The sequence below is a fragment of the Cydia strobilella genome, chromosome 6 (genome assembly GCF_947568885.1).
Source record: "Cydia strobilella chromosome 6, ilCydStro3.1, whole genome shotgun sequence".
NCBI classification, from domain to species: Eukaryota; Metazoa; Arthropoda; class Insecta; order Lepidoptera; family Tortricidae; genus Cydia; species Cydia strobilella.
In genome coordinates, this window is record NC_086046.1 from 12,886,224 (window position 1) to 12,904,030 (window position 17,807).

General features: G+C 37.5%; 2 protein-coding genes across 3 annotated transcripts in view; one reads left to right on the top strand and one right to left on the bottom strand.

Moving 5' to 3' along the window:
• LOC134742478 (5-hydroxytryptamine receptor) overlaps positions 1–1,100 on the top strand; it is a 54,937-nt gene extending 53,837 nt beyond the window's left edge. For both annotated transcript variants that reach the window (XM_063675676.1, XM_063675677.1), the window contains exon 5: positions 50–1,100. In XM_063675676.1, the coding sequence (XP_063531746.1) occupies positions 50–917 (868 nt within the window). In that variant the 3' untranslated portion in view covers positions 918–1,100. The remainder of the gene's footprint in view (positions 1–49) is intronic.
• Positions 1–17,807, bottom strand: part of LOC134742439 (speract receptor-like) — a 347,982-nt gene that overhangs the window by 251,885 nt on the left and 78,290 nt on the right. The window lies entirely within an intron of this gene.

Below are 17,807 nucleotides of genomic sequence, written 5' to 3' on the forward strand. Positions count from 1 at the left end.
TGTTCACATTTAAATCACCTCATTTACATACATGCTGTTTTGTTCATAGGTATTGGGCTGTGACAAATATAGATTACATTCATGCACGAACTGCGAAGCGGGTAGGTGCCATGATCGCGTGTGTGTGGGTCGTCAGCTTTATGGTCTGCATCGCACCGTTACTGGGCTGGAAGGACCCCGACTGGAACCGACGGGTTTCTGAAGACCTACGTTGCCTCGTTAGTCAAGATGTCGGCTATCAAATATTTGCAACAGCCTCCTCGTTCTACGTGCCAGTACTGGTTATATTAATACTGTATTGGCGAATATATCAAACAGCTAGAAAGAGAATACGCAGACGGCGAGGAGCCACGGCCCGCGGTGGCGTTGGGCCGCCACCTGTGCCGGCGGGCGGGGCGCTCGTTGCCGCCGGCGGTAGCGGCGGAATCGCAGCCGCCGTCGTCGCCGTAATAGGACGGCCGCTGCCCACTGTTTCCGAAACCACAACCACCGGTTTCACTAATGTATCATCAAATAACACGAGCCCAGAAAAGCAGTCGTGTGTAAACGGCCTCGAGCAAGACCCACCAACCACCGGCTACGGAGCTGTCGCCGCCGCCTACTACCCCACGCTGGTGCGGCGAAAGCCTAAAGAGGCAGCCGACTCGAAACGAGAAAGGAAAGCAGCGAAAACTCTTGCAATAATAACGGGCGCTTTTGTGGCCTGCTGGCTACCGTTCTTCGTGTTGGCCATCCTAATACCGACGTGCGGCGACTGCGAAGTGAGCCCGGTGCTGACATCGTTCTCGCTGTGGCTGGGCTACTTCAACTCCACGCTCAACCCGGTCATCTACACGGTGTTCAGCCCGGAGTTCAGGCACGCGTTCCAGCGGCTGCTGTGTGGCCGGCGCGCGCGCCGCCGCCGCGCTCCCCCGTAGCATTCCCACGCCCGTCTCGGTCCCCGCCCCGCTCGCTCTTGTCTCTGCTCGACTGATCTCGTCTAGATCGACACACGTTATGTTACCTTGTTACATTTTCAGAGATATATTTACACCCCTTTATTTTTTGTACGTGATGAATGTGAATACGAATAGCTGTTTAGTAAATGAATTTAAAACTCTAAATAATGTTTTGTTAATACTTTTTGTGGACGTTTATGATAGTTTTTACCCTATTTAATAAAATAATAAAACATACACGGAATATTTAATGAAAAACAATATCAACTTCATCCATCAACCATACTTAAAATTTAAATTGAAATTATGCTAAACTTGGCACGTTTACCTAATAACCATCAGGGATCAATCCATCAACCTTATATTTGATAACGATACAACGAGAACGTGCTGTCATTTTGTAGTCATAATGGATAGGAATAGTTCGGGATCGATGGCTGTGGTGGCCAAAGTGTTTGACCAAAACACTTCTTGAGTAATAAGTTGTTGATATAAAAAAAACCTGCAGCTAAATAGTACTTCAGCTGTAATAGAATAATATGAACAAAGCGTTTGTATCAAAATTCTTAAATGTCTGTATACCTTGCGTGGCTATCTTAGAATTGATCATTTCATGATGTGGCAATAATTTCATGAATTGATCGTTTACATTACGAAACACGTCCACATTATGAAAAAGTCAAACGTCAAAAAAGAAAAAGTCAAACCTAACCTAACCATATCATGAAGTGATCAATTCTAAAGTGGCATTTCATGAAAAATCAAAATCTATGATCTAGCCACGACAACTCGTAAGTATTTGAAATTTTAGGCTGTGACAAACGCCTTTGAAATCAAAGTTATTTGTACCTGATTAGTAGCAAATTTATTACTTATTTATTCTTATGTTTGGAAGATATACTTTTGGCGGGCTATAGTATTCCTAATATTAATATTGCAGCCGACTGAACCAGAGGATTGAATGAGGGTAAGAAATTCACGCCCCCATAACACACAGGCTCCGTTGTATTACAAGGTGGTAAATAAAACTCAGTTGGTCAGTCGTGTGCTTTGCGACCTGTCTGCTCCCCGTGACTTTTGACAACGGAGTGTTCACTAGCTTGCAGGTAGTTCGCTAAAACACCTTTATTGTGTAAACATTACACTACCTACTTGAAAGCCATTAACCGATTTACTTTACAAAGTTAAAATTTATGTTTTGACCGTAAACGTTCAGTCAGTCATTAAACGATGAAACGTTATATTTTTATGCGCCATTAGAGTTTGCTTGCTTGCACTTCAGGTAAGAACAACTTTATTTTTACGACTTAAGGTATAATTTTACCAATCTTCTGTCAAATCACACTTTTACTATTAAACGTTTTTATTACAACGAATAACATTTTTGCATGATGGATCCTTCAGATAATATGTCTTTACGATATCAGACGTTTTGCTATGCCAAGATTTCTCGTTTCGTATTTACTGGTGTAAAATATAACAGGCATAAATTGTTTCCAAACAAACAGCTCCACTTCTCTTAAAAAATATATGCATACGGAGCTAGTATAGCAATATTAGCAATTCGTAGATTTATTTTAGCTCTGGCCGCGTAGCCAACACGCCAATCGCTAACACTCCATAGCGATCGAAACGCAACTGTCACTGTCGCACTAATACGAAAGAGTGATAGAGAGATACAAAGCGTTTCGTTGTCGAAGCGATAGCGATTGTCATTGTCACTTTAGCTAGGCCGGCCGGTCTGTATAGATAGTGATGAATAAACCAAAAGTACATACCTAGAAGTAGTTAAATTAACCGCAGTAGGCACGTATAAAGTAAAAAAAATCGTTTCTAAAAAATGCAAAATGTGATCAGAATCGTAAACAAACACAGAGGATTGTTGAAGCAGGTAAGAAAACACCTATGACCTATCTATAAGTGAATTTCCCATTGTGGCAAAGATATCTCTTGGAGATACCTCCTTCCAGTCCTATAACGTTTTTCCAGTTACTTGATGCCTATTATGTAAGGTATCAATTAGATCTCCTGACAGTTAAATCTCTTGCAGGCAGCTTCGCACGACGGGAATCACAAAATTTCCTTACTAATTTCGCCTCGCATGGCTTCCGTGTCAGCCGGTATAAATAACTGAGGGTGTAGCTGTAGAATATTGCTTTGATCTAAAACGTGCTTATTCGCTTTATTTCGTCATTAAATACCTCATTTTATCATATTAGTTGTCGTTTAAACCCTGAGTAATAAAACCGATGCTGTTCACCGTTGACAAAATGTTTGTTTAAAAAGTACCTATTCGTGTAGGTATTACATAACCGCATGTAACGATGGTACAGTCCATACATTCTTAAAAAATGTGAAGAGCATAATATTATTCTTAGTACATAAACACATACAGTATTATCATTGAATAGTTTAGATCAAAATACAGCAATATGCTGCGGAGATTTTTCTGCTCCATAAATGTATAAGGTCAGCCCTGAACATGCAATAAAACAACTTGTCATATTCTTGATACAACTAAACCATTAAAATTATGAGGTATCTGCGCGATATGCTTCGCGTACCTACTTAAATAATTCACAACCATAAATCAGACAACGGTTTTAGTGGTACACGCATTAAGTAAAATGTTAAATGAGACCCAGGTAAGCCAAACTGTAATAATATGTGAACATGTAAAGGTGACATTCGAATGACGATACAAGCATCAAAATGCTATCCTACTTAGAAAGAAACAATTGATTCAGTTAATAAGCCTTAAGTAATTTAGTTTAGCTTGCAACTTGCCCCAGAATATTTTGTAATCTATTCCATGTTCCATATGTTCATACCACGTTCATACCTAAAGTTAAGTCTGAGACTGGGAAACAAGCGTAATTTACTAACACAAGCAAGCCTTTTTCAGCAAATTGCGATACGAACACGACCATCCGACAGCTCAACAATTTAGCCGCACGGCTATATCAAATCTTTATTAGATTTGCTCTAGAATGAGATCTAACGGCCTATCACATCACGCAAGGTTTGAGCAAAACTGATGTAATAACAAACTAGGTTCGTAATTGCGTTTGCAGAGATTCGTTATTCGATTCCTTTGACGTTGTAAGTAATATTTGAAGCACGAACGTATATAATACGTGGTTCAGTTCATGACTTTCAGTTTTATACCACTATACCGCTTTCTGTAGTCTCCTGTCTTATTCAGTAGTAGCTATGGTTCAGTTTTCATTGACAAACAATTTGAAGTTTTAGTTCTTACCAGCGGGGAGACTCCTCCTTTCGGGCAAACTCGGCTCCGTTCGGCTCAGCATTGCTCCGAGCAATTATTAGGGTTGGCACAACTTGACGTCCCTTTGCATGCACGACCACAGATAAGATAATGACTTGAATTTTGACAACCCTAAACCCTATAGACGAAAGGGATAGTGCCTCAGAATAATGACTAAAGCATAGAAGTCGGGCAAAAATGCTTCGCAAATATGTATACCCGTACTTTACTTCCTTACGAATTAGATAATGTGCCGAAAAGAGATGCATATATGCTTGTTATTTCTCATTTACGTACGGTGTCATAAGTTTGATAATTTGCTAGGGATGTAACTGTGTCGACTTTTTATATCGATAAATTATGCATAAGTTTATGTGCCGAGTAAAAGAATAATCATGAAATTGGCAAATTGATAATAGTCTGGCTAATGAAAGTTGAACCTGAAAAAACGCGGCAATTTCAAGAAATCTGTAGCAGGCGGCTCGTTGAAATGAAATGAAATGCGTGGAATACAAGGATTGCATAACTTTTATACTTTTTATAATTTTCATATTCTAAAAATCATTAAATGAAATGGGGATGAATTATAAATTCAATATACGCGATATAATCCGTTTTCATAGTTTTATTTCATTAAAAAGTATAAAAATTATGCAATCCTTGGAATCAAAGAGCCGCCTGATATGAGGATTAATGCATGTACCTAATATAGCTTTTATCTCATTTGCAGTCTACCACTCAGAACCGTCTAACTATACCTCTCGTTTTTTTATCATTGGAAAGAAGGCGAGCGATCTTAACGTGTCGTTTTATCGAAAAACACTTTGAAAATAAGTCACAACAAATATAATATACGATCATTTACATACTTTTGCTTTCATAAGTAAAATATTGCTATATTTATAAAAAAACTTGTCAATAAAAAGACACGTGGAAATGGTTTACCGTTTTTTTCTAATGCTTTAGCATACTACTCTTACTAGTCTTTTAAGACTAAGTATAGTTTTTAGTCATGTAGTACCAAATAGGAAATGAAAAAAAAAACGTTCGTGTAATATATATTTTTTATTTAATAATAGGGAATATTACGCAAAACTCGGCGTAGGTGGCGCCACTATCACAATCTGAGGGTCTATCGCGAAACAAGAAAATCGAACTTTCGTTTTATCTAACATCTCTGTCACTCTTGCGTATTCGAGCGATAAAGAGGCAGCTAGATAACGAAATTTCGGATTCGAGTTTTCCGGTAGGTCCCCTGAAAACTTGTCAAAAACCTGTTAAAGGTACAGTATGAATAAGTTACTCCACGGTGCACTAAAAAAGCTAGTGCTGCACTCTGGTGGCAGAACATTGGAGTAATATCCCCTATTCCTTGTCCTTTGGAAATCTGAAATAAAAAGTTGAGTTTTGTGACCAATAATATAAATAAAAGGAATATTCATCAATCATCATTAATGTCTTTTTTATTAGGGTTCCGTACCCAAAGGGTAAAAACGGGACCCTATTACTAATACTTCGCTGTCCGTCTGTCTGTCACCAGGCTGTATCTCATGAACCGTGATAGCTAGACAGTTAAAATTTTCACAGATGATGTATTTCTGTTGCCGCTATAACAACAAATACTAAAAAGTACGGTCCCCTTGGTGCGCGCGTCCGACCCGCACTTGACCGGTTTTTAGTATTAAACTATAGTCTGGCAAACAATCTGTCAGTAAGTAAGAACAAAGAAAACTATAGGTACAGTCGAAGGCAAAAATATCGATCCAGACAAATGGCTTAAAAATATGTGAACACGATTTTATTGTCTGAGCGTACACAACTACACATATTTTTGAGACTTTGGGAATGTATATATATTTATGCCCTTGACTGTACTCATCAATTAAAATGAGACAGTCCTGGGCCAAACTATAAGAAAGCTGTAAATGTCGATAGGTTATTGATCTGAGGTCGATACATCACTATGCCAAAAATATAACCTTTCATACTTAGCAGAAAAGTTCGAAAATATATGCAAAAATCTATATAGACTTGAATGCAAGTAATAATTACATAAACAACATATCGATTTCTATGTTTAGGGTCAGGTCCTATAAATTAATTTCTTCAAAATTGAACAAAACTCACCGATTAAAGGTTATCGGTTCGTGCGTATTTTCTTTTCTTCCTGTATGCGATTTACAGCCCTCGATCACACAAGACATTATCACAAAGGGAACTTCAAACCATTACAAATAAAAACTCAGCACGTTTTCCAACAATCTTTCAGGAATAACAAGAATATAATTAAAATAAACCAGGATGACCGCTGAAACGTCCCGAAATATTTCAACTAAAATAATACGACTATGTCAAGTTGTTACAGTTGACACCTACCTGTGAAATAACGAACATATATTTTATTTGGCTGGATTATATTATAGAACCACATAGGACCATTTGACATTTCCCTCAGTTTATCTTATGACAATACTAAAAAAACGAAAAACTTGCGGATTGTTGTCTCACTCACTCATAGACAAAAAGTAATAACGTGTTGTGAATACGATATCTTTTACCAAGCTTTTATTTTTGCCCGGCTTCTTTGCTTTAGTCATTATTCTGAGGATAGTGCCGTACATTAGAAAGGGACAGCATGAGTCGACCCTGAATCGCTGTCAAACTTCGGGTTTGTAGGACGTGTCCTTTCTGTACGGTAGTACTATTAATTATTCTGTTTTTACAAAAAATATAATTATAGATTTTTAAAATGGACTCGAGCATTCGGCCCGGCTACCGTCCCTGCGTCTGCATAAATGTCACACGCACGTTGCGGTTAACAATAAAGGTAGTAAGTATATTCTTACACATAAGTATATTCCAATTTAAGGTACGAATGCATTTATGCTTAAACTTATATTGACCGGAATATGGAACGTGATTAACTTTTGTATTGTTTTTGAGCTCCCGATATTTCGACGCAGTTACATGCATCTTGTTCACGGGTAACAATATAATCACGGTCCATATATAAATGACGACTATCTGATAAGTGATGTAATTCGGTATAAAGTCGCGAGGATAACGTATAAGTGACTAATGACAGCGTGACATATTTTGAGATTTTGTAAAATCAATTTGAAGCTCGATGTCTTAAGATGTACTTTAAAGAATATGTGGTTAAATCACATTCTTCCACTTATCTACATATGACATTGACAGTTAAAAATTATCCATTTGAGCTTTTGAAAAATCAATTCTGAACAAGTTTACTTAAAGCGTATTTTAATGAATATTTGGCTAAATGACATCCTATCACCACTTATCTACATGTGACATTGATAGTTAAAAGTTATATATGGTTTAAGCTTTCGAAAAATAAATTCTAATTGAGTTTATTTAAGGCGTTTTTTAAAGTGAAACTTTTATACCATCGCCTCAAATTTAACCGTCTTTAGCATGTCGCATTACAGCCTTAGTAAAATTATTCTTTATTTATAGTACATAGAGTTCATAGTCTTTAAAATAAGCACCACTATCGGACTAAGCTTAGCTTCATTCACAAAGGCTAATATTTGCTTGTAATTTCATACAAAATTTTAAGGACAGTAGACCTTATTAATCTTAAATATGGTGAGGGAGACGTCAAACTCTCTATATCTGTCAAAATCTAATAAATCAAGTCTCGGGGAAGGAATAGTGCAACATTATATCTTTACTTTAAAATGTGCCGGCAAGCTGTTTGAGGTCGCGGCGTCGAGTTCGTTACACAAATAGAGTGCCAATTCTTTGCGCACCTATATATGTGACGAAACTCCTCGTTAGGCATAACGAATGGGGTACATGTATCCCTTATGGCCCGTCGTTGCAGTTTTCTTTGCTGTCTTTCTTCGATGGCAATAGCTGCCAAGAAATAATGATATCTTGCCATTCCTACCAATAATGTATTGTTGATAATGTTATACTTATATGTAAATAAATGGAGTTCAAATTGTGTACATTATATTTAAAAAAAAACAGATACTGATAATTAACTCTAAAATATTGTATTTTTCACGATTTATATACCACAAGAGCACTTATCGTGACCCAGTGAGTACTACGATAAATTAATCAAAGGTTAGCCGTCAAAAATCGACTATATATCAAAATATCCAACAAATTTACCGTCTATTGCTGTCAAAGTGGGCAAAACGGTATGAATGTTATAAAACCATATAAATCTAGACAAGTGACATTTATATCATTTAACTTATCCACTTATCAACTAAGTTTAAGTAGGAAATGTAGACAAATGACATATTATCCAACGACCATGTTATGCAGTAAATCGTTTAACGACTATCGTTGTCAAAAGTGGAAAAGACGTCAAATCAATAAAAACTGGATAAAATGTTAATTTTATCATCATTTATACAACTATATCCTTTATAAAGTCGACCATCATAGCCCTCCAGCGGGGCTAAGATAGACGACTGTCTATCATTTGTCACCATACCTGTCACGCTCTAACGAGTACTTAAGTGCGAAAGTGACGCATGATATGACAAGTGTCAAAGACGCGACCATGATACCGGTGCGGTCAATATAAGTCTATAGTGAAACTAATCGTGAATCATTCAATACTCTTATTGCATTTATCTTGTTCATCATGAATATAATGTTGATTCTAAAAGTAGTAAGTGATAAGTAGGTACCTACTGAAAATTATTAAATATTGTAGTGGTCACGCTGGATGTAGGTAGGTGGTTCATTAAAACTGTAACCGAGGCGGGTCAGCAGGGCAGGGCGTTTAAGCAGATACATATTTGTATTTCAACTGGTAATTTTAATATTTTTTATTAAACCACGTACTTTAATAAGCAAATTTGATTCTTTCAAACCATCATATATTCTTTACAATATCAAATGGACTATTAAAACACTTTTTAAACAACTGAAATTAATTGCACTGTAGCCTCTGTAGTTTTCAATATTAGGTACTTACGTAAATTTAAGCTGTTTATAAAAATCTGGCGCAAAGCCAACTCTAAAGGCTACTGGAGAAAACACTTCTCAGCGTACCTACAGTTTGGCGAGTTTTTATGTAATTTATAAAATGTATTTTACTTTATCATTAATAAATAAAAACCGGCCAAGTGTGAGTTGGACTCGCGCACGAAGGGTTCCGTACCATTACGGAAAAAAACAGCAAAAAAATCACGTTTGTTGTATGGGAGCCCCATTTAAATATTTATATTATTCTGTTTTTAGTATTTGTTCTTATAGCGGCAACAGAAATACATCATCTGTGAAAATTTCAACTGTCTAGCTATCACGGTTCATGAGATACAGCCTGGTGACAGACAGACAGACGGACAGACGGACAGACGGACGGACAGACGGACAGCGGAGTCTTAGTAATAGGGTCCCGTTTTTACCCTTTGGGTACGGAACCCTAAAAAATGAAAAAAAAGTGCTTTTAACGCTGAATTGCTAAACCTATTGCTTGATATGTTTTAAGTCTTATATAGTTACCTATATTGTAATAAGTGACTTGTGATGAATCTCTTGCTCTTATATCAAGATTTATACTTACCCATAAAAAGCTTTACAACGTTCCCGATATGGAACCTGGAATAATTTATACATATTAAATAAAATATAAATAAGCGAACGTTATATTCACCAATATTTTAACCATAAATCTTACAACTTAAATAACATTACCGCTGCCACCATACCCAACAATAATTACTGTCTTTGACACATTCTCAAAGGAATAATTACCTATACAATATTTACCAAAGAAATAATTACAGGTACAACATCGTGCAGCGGTCTCCATTCGGCTGTATGTGCATTCTGCGCTAATGGGCAAAGGTCGCCTCGTTCCTTTCATTAATCTAGATGTCTAGACTAAAGCTCGTTCCACACTCTCGAGAAAACTACACGAGACTTGCCGAATACGAGATTGTATAGAGTAAGTATTCGTTTATGTTCGTATGCATTTAGTAATGCGACTGACGGGAGCCGAGAGTGTAGAGAAATAGTTTCGCGCTAACACAAAAGTTCACGAGACCTCTTTGATGTTGGTCGTTTTACCGACACGAAATGAAGACAACACGAATATACACGAGACAATACGAAAATAGACGAATACTCACTCTACACTCTCGTATTCGGCAAGTCTCGTGTAGTTTTGTAGAGTGTGGAGCGGGCTTAATGTACCAAACATGGGTAATATAGATTTTCAGGGTTTAAACATTTCAAACTGTTTGAAACTAGAATCTAGTCCATTAATAAAAAAAATAGTTTAAACTAAAATAATTTAGGGTTAAAACTAAAAACTATTATTCTCTTTTTTATACCTTTATGATTCGATTTTGCAGCTAAACTGAAAATGCTCATGGTTATCTACTTTTATACAAATTAACAGTACCTCTACGAACATTTGTTTTATACCAATTTAATTGCTTTAAAAACCTCCATAGAACCAACAATGGCAGCAAGACCCTTCCGCATTAAACGTTTGTCTAAGGCCTTTGCTTTGATTTTAAACTGTAATTAGCCGAAACGTCGAAAGTCGCTCACTGCTGTCAAACAACAGTTCCTTTCGATCTTGATTAGGCCTAGTATCACGTTCTTGAGGCCCTTCCCGCGCTGTATTTTCCGACACATTTCCTCCTCATTAGCCATTAGCATCGATTATGAAGGTCTGTACCTTAACATGCTAATATAATATAGTCTTACAGCCGTAATCAATAATCGATATAAGTAAGGGCCTACTGTGTTTATTATGTTTTGACAGCTTTGTAATCCGATAAAGTGCGAACGTGGATGCGGGGTGCGATTAAATTAGTTCCAAATGGCTCGCATGTCAAAACTACGATAATGGATTGTTGTAGAGAAAACAGACACCAAAGGGGCGCAGTTACTAGTTCGCCGGACGATATTAGTCGGTCAGTTAATCGCAAAAGGTCACAGTCTAATAGTCAAATTCCAGGTTTCGGACTGACGAGAACTGAGAATGTGTGGCCGCTTGACGATTCCGGTCAGCGTCGACAGATATTGACAGTCCGTAGCCTAGAGTGCAGTCGATCACACATCAGCCAGCCAGTGAAAGCGAATCAATCGAAAGCCAACTCACCCCGTGTCTGCATGTCGAACAGCTGGTCGGTACCGACACTCTCCAACGGCGAACTGATGCTGTAGTGGCTGCGGCGAGGGTTTTGAGCACACAAATCGACAGTTTTAACACATTTTTGATTTATTACGACGAACGAGCTTGGACATACGAGCATGAGCGGCCATCAAATCGATCTACCTTCAACTGGCGTTTTATAAACGTCAAAAATATTCGAAAAAGTACCCTACCTACTGTCGCTAATAAATGTGTTCCATTTTACGATATATATAATGCAATTCTCAACAACAACAAAAAAACAAATAAAACTAAACTAGATATGGTGTCCGGAACCATCAGGTATCAGACTTATATTGCCAGCGGGCGGTGCTACGGCGGCAAACTGACGACTCTTGTGTCTTAACTGCTGTGTACTTGTGCAAAGGGCGCCCGATAGGACCAGAAACTGCAGGCGGACTGGTGATGGGTGGGATCAAACTCCTACAGATTCTGCATTATGTTGCGTTTGTGAACACTCACAGAAACCACACATGGGCGCGTTTTTACCTTTCATTTTTAAATCATTTTAATCATAATCATTTATTTGCACATAAAAAGGGTTTTACATAGAAGGTATTTATTATAAAAGTTACATGTCCTAGCCTTTTTAAATGTTTTTTGGCAGCATGCAAATGGGTACTTATAATATAACTTTGACTAATATGAATTGTATACATTATTATACGCAATAAATTCATTAATAGAGTAAAAAGATAGATGGATAGATAAAGCGTTTATTTGTTTGCTGCAAATACACACAATTTACAAATATCGACAAACAGAAAAATACACATGAAATAAAACTATGAAAACGGATTATATCGCGTATATTGAATTTATAATACATCCCGACGTTTCGAACTCTTTACAGCGTTCGTGGTCAACGGGTGACTGAGGAAAAATTACAAAGTGCAAAAATACCCACATACTAAAATAATGAACAATCATAGACTACAAACTTTAAGGCTGGTTGTACATGCAAAATCGGTTCATAAGGCTAGTTATACACTACAATTATTTTCAAGTAAAGATATGTATACATACGCGATAAAAACTACGCCGGCTCCAACCCTACACCACGGACCCGAGAAGATTTAATTCCCTCCTAAATTGTAGGAGGGTATCCCAATATGGGACCGGCAACAAACTCGGCGGGACACATCTTTTCAAAACATCAGAATGTCCAGCATCATCCAACACTAAGGTCTCACAGTCTATGTCTCGCTTGCTCCTTTATCAGATGGACTACAGGATCCCAAGCTGACAAAGTCATAGTCAAGGTGATAAAGCGGAAGAGGGTCGAAAGTCTGTACATGGAAGATATTCGAAAAAAAATTGGCTGGGGATACTTAGAATCGATAACAGAACACGTTCCAACAGTTTTTAGAATTTTTGTCTGTTTGTCTGTTTACCTGTTTATTATCTGTTTGTCTGTTTATTTGACCGCGCAGCAAATGAAAACGGCTGAACGGATTTTAATGCAAACTTTATTAATCTGTCGAAAAAACCACGGCCAGGTTATAGGCTATAAAAATTTGAGAAATTTTACCCCTCAGGGGGTTAAAAAAGGGATGAAAGTTTGTATGGGGTTCAAGATTTATTTTAAGCTAGCAATTTGAAACTTCGTAAGAAGATATATTATTGAAATACAAGAAAATAGAGGTTGAAAGTTTGTATGGAGATCAATTTTTTATTGAGTGCGTTACTTGAAACTTTGTATAATGGGCATATTATTATAATACAGGAAAAGCGATTTTAGCGTTTGAACTTGAAACTTTGCAAAACTTTATTAAATTAAAAAGCAAGCAAAATTATTTTCAGTGTTTTTAAAAATTCATCCCCCATGGTGGTGAAAAAGGGGTTAAAAACTTTATCTTGATAACTATATCATTTTAGCTACTAGGCCATGTTAGGTATCGTTTTTGTATAAATCGGGTATGCCGAATTCATTTATGATATCAAAATGACACCATTCCCGAGTGAAAACACAAAAATATGAAAAAACTTTTTTTAATTTCTCTTTACGCTTAAACCGCTAAACCGATTTAGATAAAATTTGGTATAGAGATAGTTTGAGTCCCGTGGAAGAACATAGGGTAGTTTTTAACCAAAAAAATGGAGACTGCGTTTGCATGGAGAAGCGGCCGTGCCCTTTCCTCTTAACCATGGTCACGAAGGTGGGTACTTTAAAAAAAACATTTTTCAGTAAATGTCAAACGATTTGGGACTTAAACGCGTTACCATGCCTTCCCGTAAAAAATCGAATCTTTCGCGAAAGTCTCGCAATGCATTGCGGCCACAAGGGGCACGGTCTCAGGAGTCTGAGAAAAACCACGGTGAGAGACTCAGTGGTGCTCTAGCCAGGCAGGTTGCTTCGCTTTCGGCTGAAACGGGAAGCTAGCGCGAGTTCGATTGTGATCCCAAATACATCGTACGTAATATGTAGGCGCAGATTCTGACGGAGTGTGGCGCCGGAGAAGCCGTGTTCATCCCGCGTATCCCCCTCATTCCGAGCAACTTCCCGTTTCGCTTCAAGCGCCTACAGGTCTCCGTGAGCGTCTGCTTCGCTATAACCATCAACAAGTCGTAGGGGCAGATGCATTTCCCACTCCGAAAACAAAAAAAAGGGGCAGACGCTGCCCGCCGCCGGCGTCATGCTTAGACTGATTTGACCGGAGGACCGATTTGGATGACATGATTTTGATGGGAACACCCAAATATTCCGAAATACGTTTTTCCGATTTTTATAACCACGACTTTTATAATCCCGATTATTTATAAGTCCGAAATATCAAAATTACGATTTTTGAAAACACGATGGAATAAAATCACGAATGTGCTATTTCCGAAAACTTAAAATCCGATTGTCACTTGATAGAAAGCTTAAAGTTCCGATTTTACACTTTTCCGAAAATATTTTTTTTTCCGAATTCCTAAATTCCGAAAAATCATTGTCCAATCGGAAATAAAATAATTCGGTATTCAGAAATTCGGTTTTTTACAAGATCGGAAAAATGTAATCCGTGATATTCAAATGAAGACTCACGTTTTAGTAATTATTACGGGTACCTGTCGTGCCGCATCATGTTAAATTCGGCATAAAATATTTTTGGCATAAAAATTCGGCATAAATAAATTAGACAGAACTGCGAACCTGCGAACCCGAACTGTTGCTAGAAGTGGGTTAGGTTAGGTTAGAACTGCGACCCCCAAGAAAACGAACTGTTGCCAGAAGTGGGTTAGGTTAGGTTAGAATTGCGACCCCCAAGAAAACGAACTGTTGCCAGAAAAGTGGAAATTTAAAAATTGGGATATTTAAAATAGGAATCACGTTAATTCGAAATAAGGGCAATTCCGAATTCGTGATTTTGAAAATCGTAAATGTTAAATTCAGTGTTTGCCACCATCGGAATTGTTATAGTCGGAATTATGTAGTTCGGAATTTACAATATTCGGCTTTTTGGGTTTTCGGAAATATAAATCTTCGTGATTTTCATCATTCGTAATTATGACAGTCGGAATTTTGATGGGTCGAGCATTTAAAAATCGGAATGATAAAATTCGACATTCTAAAATTCGGAATAAAAAAAATCGGAATTATGTAGTGTACCCGATTTGCATAGTTACAGTCAAGGACGTAAAAATACAAAAATGGTACTGTATCGTTCGATATACACCTACTACTCTATGCCGTTTAAATCACCTCAAAAATTTGAATAAGGGCAAAAAAAATTTTCATTTTGGAGTGTAATTTTATTTAGTGGTAGCAAAGAGGATATAATATTATAGAGCGGTACTGTCATAGTAAATTTTGTAACCACAGTAAATTTACTGCCATCTATCGACACACTTTAAAACTAAAAATGAAGATTTATTAAAATACGATAAAATGTATTTAAATATGGATAAATGATCTTTTTTATTTGCATTAATAATTTTTATTATTTTGACCCATGTTCTTTCACTGATATGCGTTAAAATTGTTAAATAATAACAAACGAAACCGTCAACGCCCTCTATACGAGAGTAGGCAAAAGGTAGTAGCGACATCTGATCGAGAATCAAATTTTCGTGATTTTCGAGGCACGTTTTTTCCTTAGACTGTATCCATCTATTACGGAGTTATATCTATCTTTGGTGGTAGGTACCTAATTGTAAAATATTTTATCTGGACTACAGTCCTCTAGCGCAGGGGTCGGCAACAGGCGGCCCGCGGGCCGCATGTGGCCCGCGAACCTCTCACTTGCGGCCCGCGAGCCTCCCTGGCTATTTTGTATGTAATTTTAACAAACGACAATACCTGATAAAGTCATAGATATTAGCAAAGTGCGGCCCGCGTCAATTTCGTTAACTGCTATGTGGCCCTTGGCTGCTAAAAGGTTGCCGACCCCTGCTCTAGCGTATCCATCTGTCAACTTTACTTTAAGTTCTGTCTCCAGGGGACAGGGAGATAAATTAGGGGTGAATTAGCCGCTTACTGACACAGACCGAATTCCACGCAGGCGAAGCCGCGGGCACAGCTAGTGGCTAATATGCTCTCACATATTTACTTACTAATTTTTTTACTTTAAGAGAAGGAAGGGTATTAAAATACCTAAGTTTATGAGAGCTTATTTGTGGAGGTAGTATGTAGTATGTAGTGATCTAAGGTATAGTATGAATTCTCTCGGATAATTTTTTCGGGCTCGGGCCCTAATCTGTTAAACAAAAGTCTTTGTTTCTTTTTAGAGCGGTCTTCAGCAAGTGCCAAAGTAACCATGTCGTTTAAAAAGCAACTATCGTGATAGTATTAAGGTTCTTGTGACAGCTCATTCACAAAACAATCAGGTTGGTATTTTCTTTGGAGATAGCAAAACGTGTTATCTCCGAATGGGCTGTTTTATAAATTAAAACCATATAAATAGAATATTAAAGTAGCTTTTATTAAACGGCGTTGTTCCCGTTACTTATGTCGGTACTATTAGCAGTAAGCAGTGTAGCCACTGCATAAAGGAAACAATACCTTTTAAATTCGATTAATACCTTTTGTTTAACAGATTAGGGCACGAGCCCGAAAAAATCATTTGAGATAATTCATACTATAATCATTTGTATAAAGTAAGTTTTATAAGAGTTTAATGAAGGTAATAGAAGAGTGTTTGGTCCGTACCTATTCGATTTCCGAGCTTCAAAGAAAGGTATCATAAGCATAAAACTTTCTATTCATACGATAATACAGGTGGGTACATTATGTAGTTTAAGTTGCGGGATTCGGAAAAAAAACTTCAGTTATTGACGGAGACACGCGGTACTGGTAAGTTACTTGGATATAACAAGATGATTTGGTTTGTAACTAAGTATACAAATCATTGAAATCATAGGTATTTACGAGTAGGTATAGTAGGTATATACGAGTAGCTAATTCCAAAATTTATAAAATATAATACAGAGGTGAGTAATTATCTGACTCAAGAAATACGATTTCTATCTAAATTCTACTAGACGGTAGAGAGGGAAGAAGAGGTAGGAGAGTTCCTACCTAAAGTACCTAACTACTTTTATCCATCAGAAGTGATCAGCTGTGCCAAACTTATAGTTGCCAAGCAGTGGGACGTGAAGAAACTAGATTAGGTACCTATATTATTATTAGTTATAAATCCGAATATAGGTACATGATACAAAAGTAAAGGCACCCACTTCCGTACCACCCAAACTCGCGTCACAGCTGGCCTGCAACAGGTCATGATGGATGGATTATCGTGTCAATATTTTAGACATCATTAATCATCGCGACCGCCAACTAGCCGCGCGCAATCCGTTAAATAATTACCGTGGCTTCCTGCCCGACAGCAATCACTTGATTAATCAATATTTAATGGATTTGGTGTTTTGTGATTATCGGAACTAATAAGAGCAGTGATTTGATCGAAATAAATAGATACGATAGTTGTCTATTGTGTCGTATCTACATTCCAAACTGTTCTCTAATATATGTATTGTGTTAAAAGTACCTAACAAGACATAAAATTAGGAAATATTTAAGCTATATTACCAGAAAACGTGAAAACATTATGTACAGTCGCCATCAGATATATCGGAGCGGCCAAGGTGCTCACTAATATTCTGAACATGCTGCCTCTTGCCTCATGCCTCAAGGTGTTAGAGTGCGTGTCCAGATATTTTTGAGCACCTTGGCAGCTCTGATATATCTGATAGCGACTGTACGTACATGCTATAATGATTTCAAGAAATATACTTAGTAATTATACTAATTATTTATTAACCTCTTTGATATATAAAAGCATCATAAGGCCCGTAATGATGTATGGCAGCGAGACGTGGGCAGTTACGCAAAAGAACGTGCATACCATTCAAGTTGCCGAAATGAAGATGCTGAGGTAGATGTGCGCCGTTACCAGGCTCGACAAAATCCGCAACGAGTACGTGTGAGGCAGCCTGGGCGTGCGTGACATTGCCG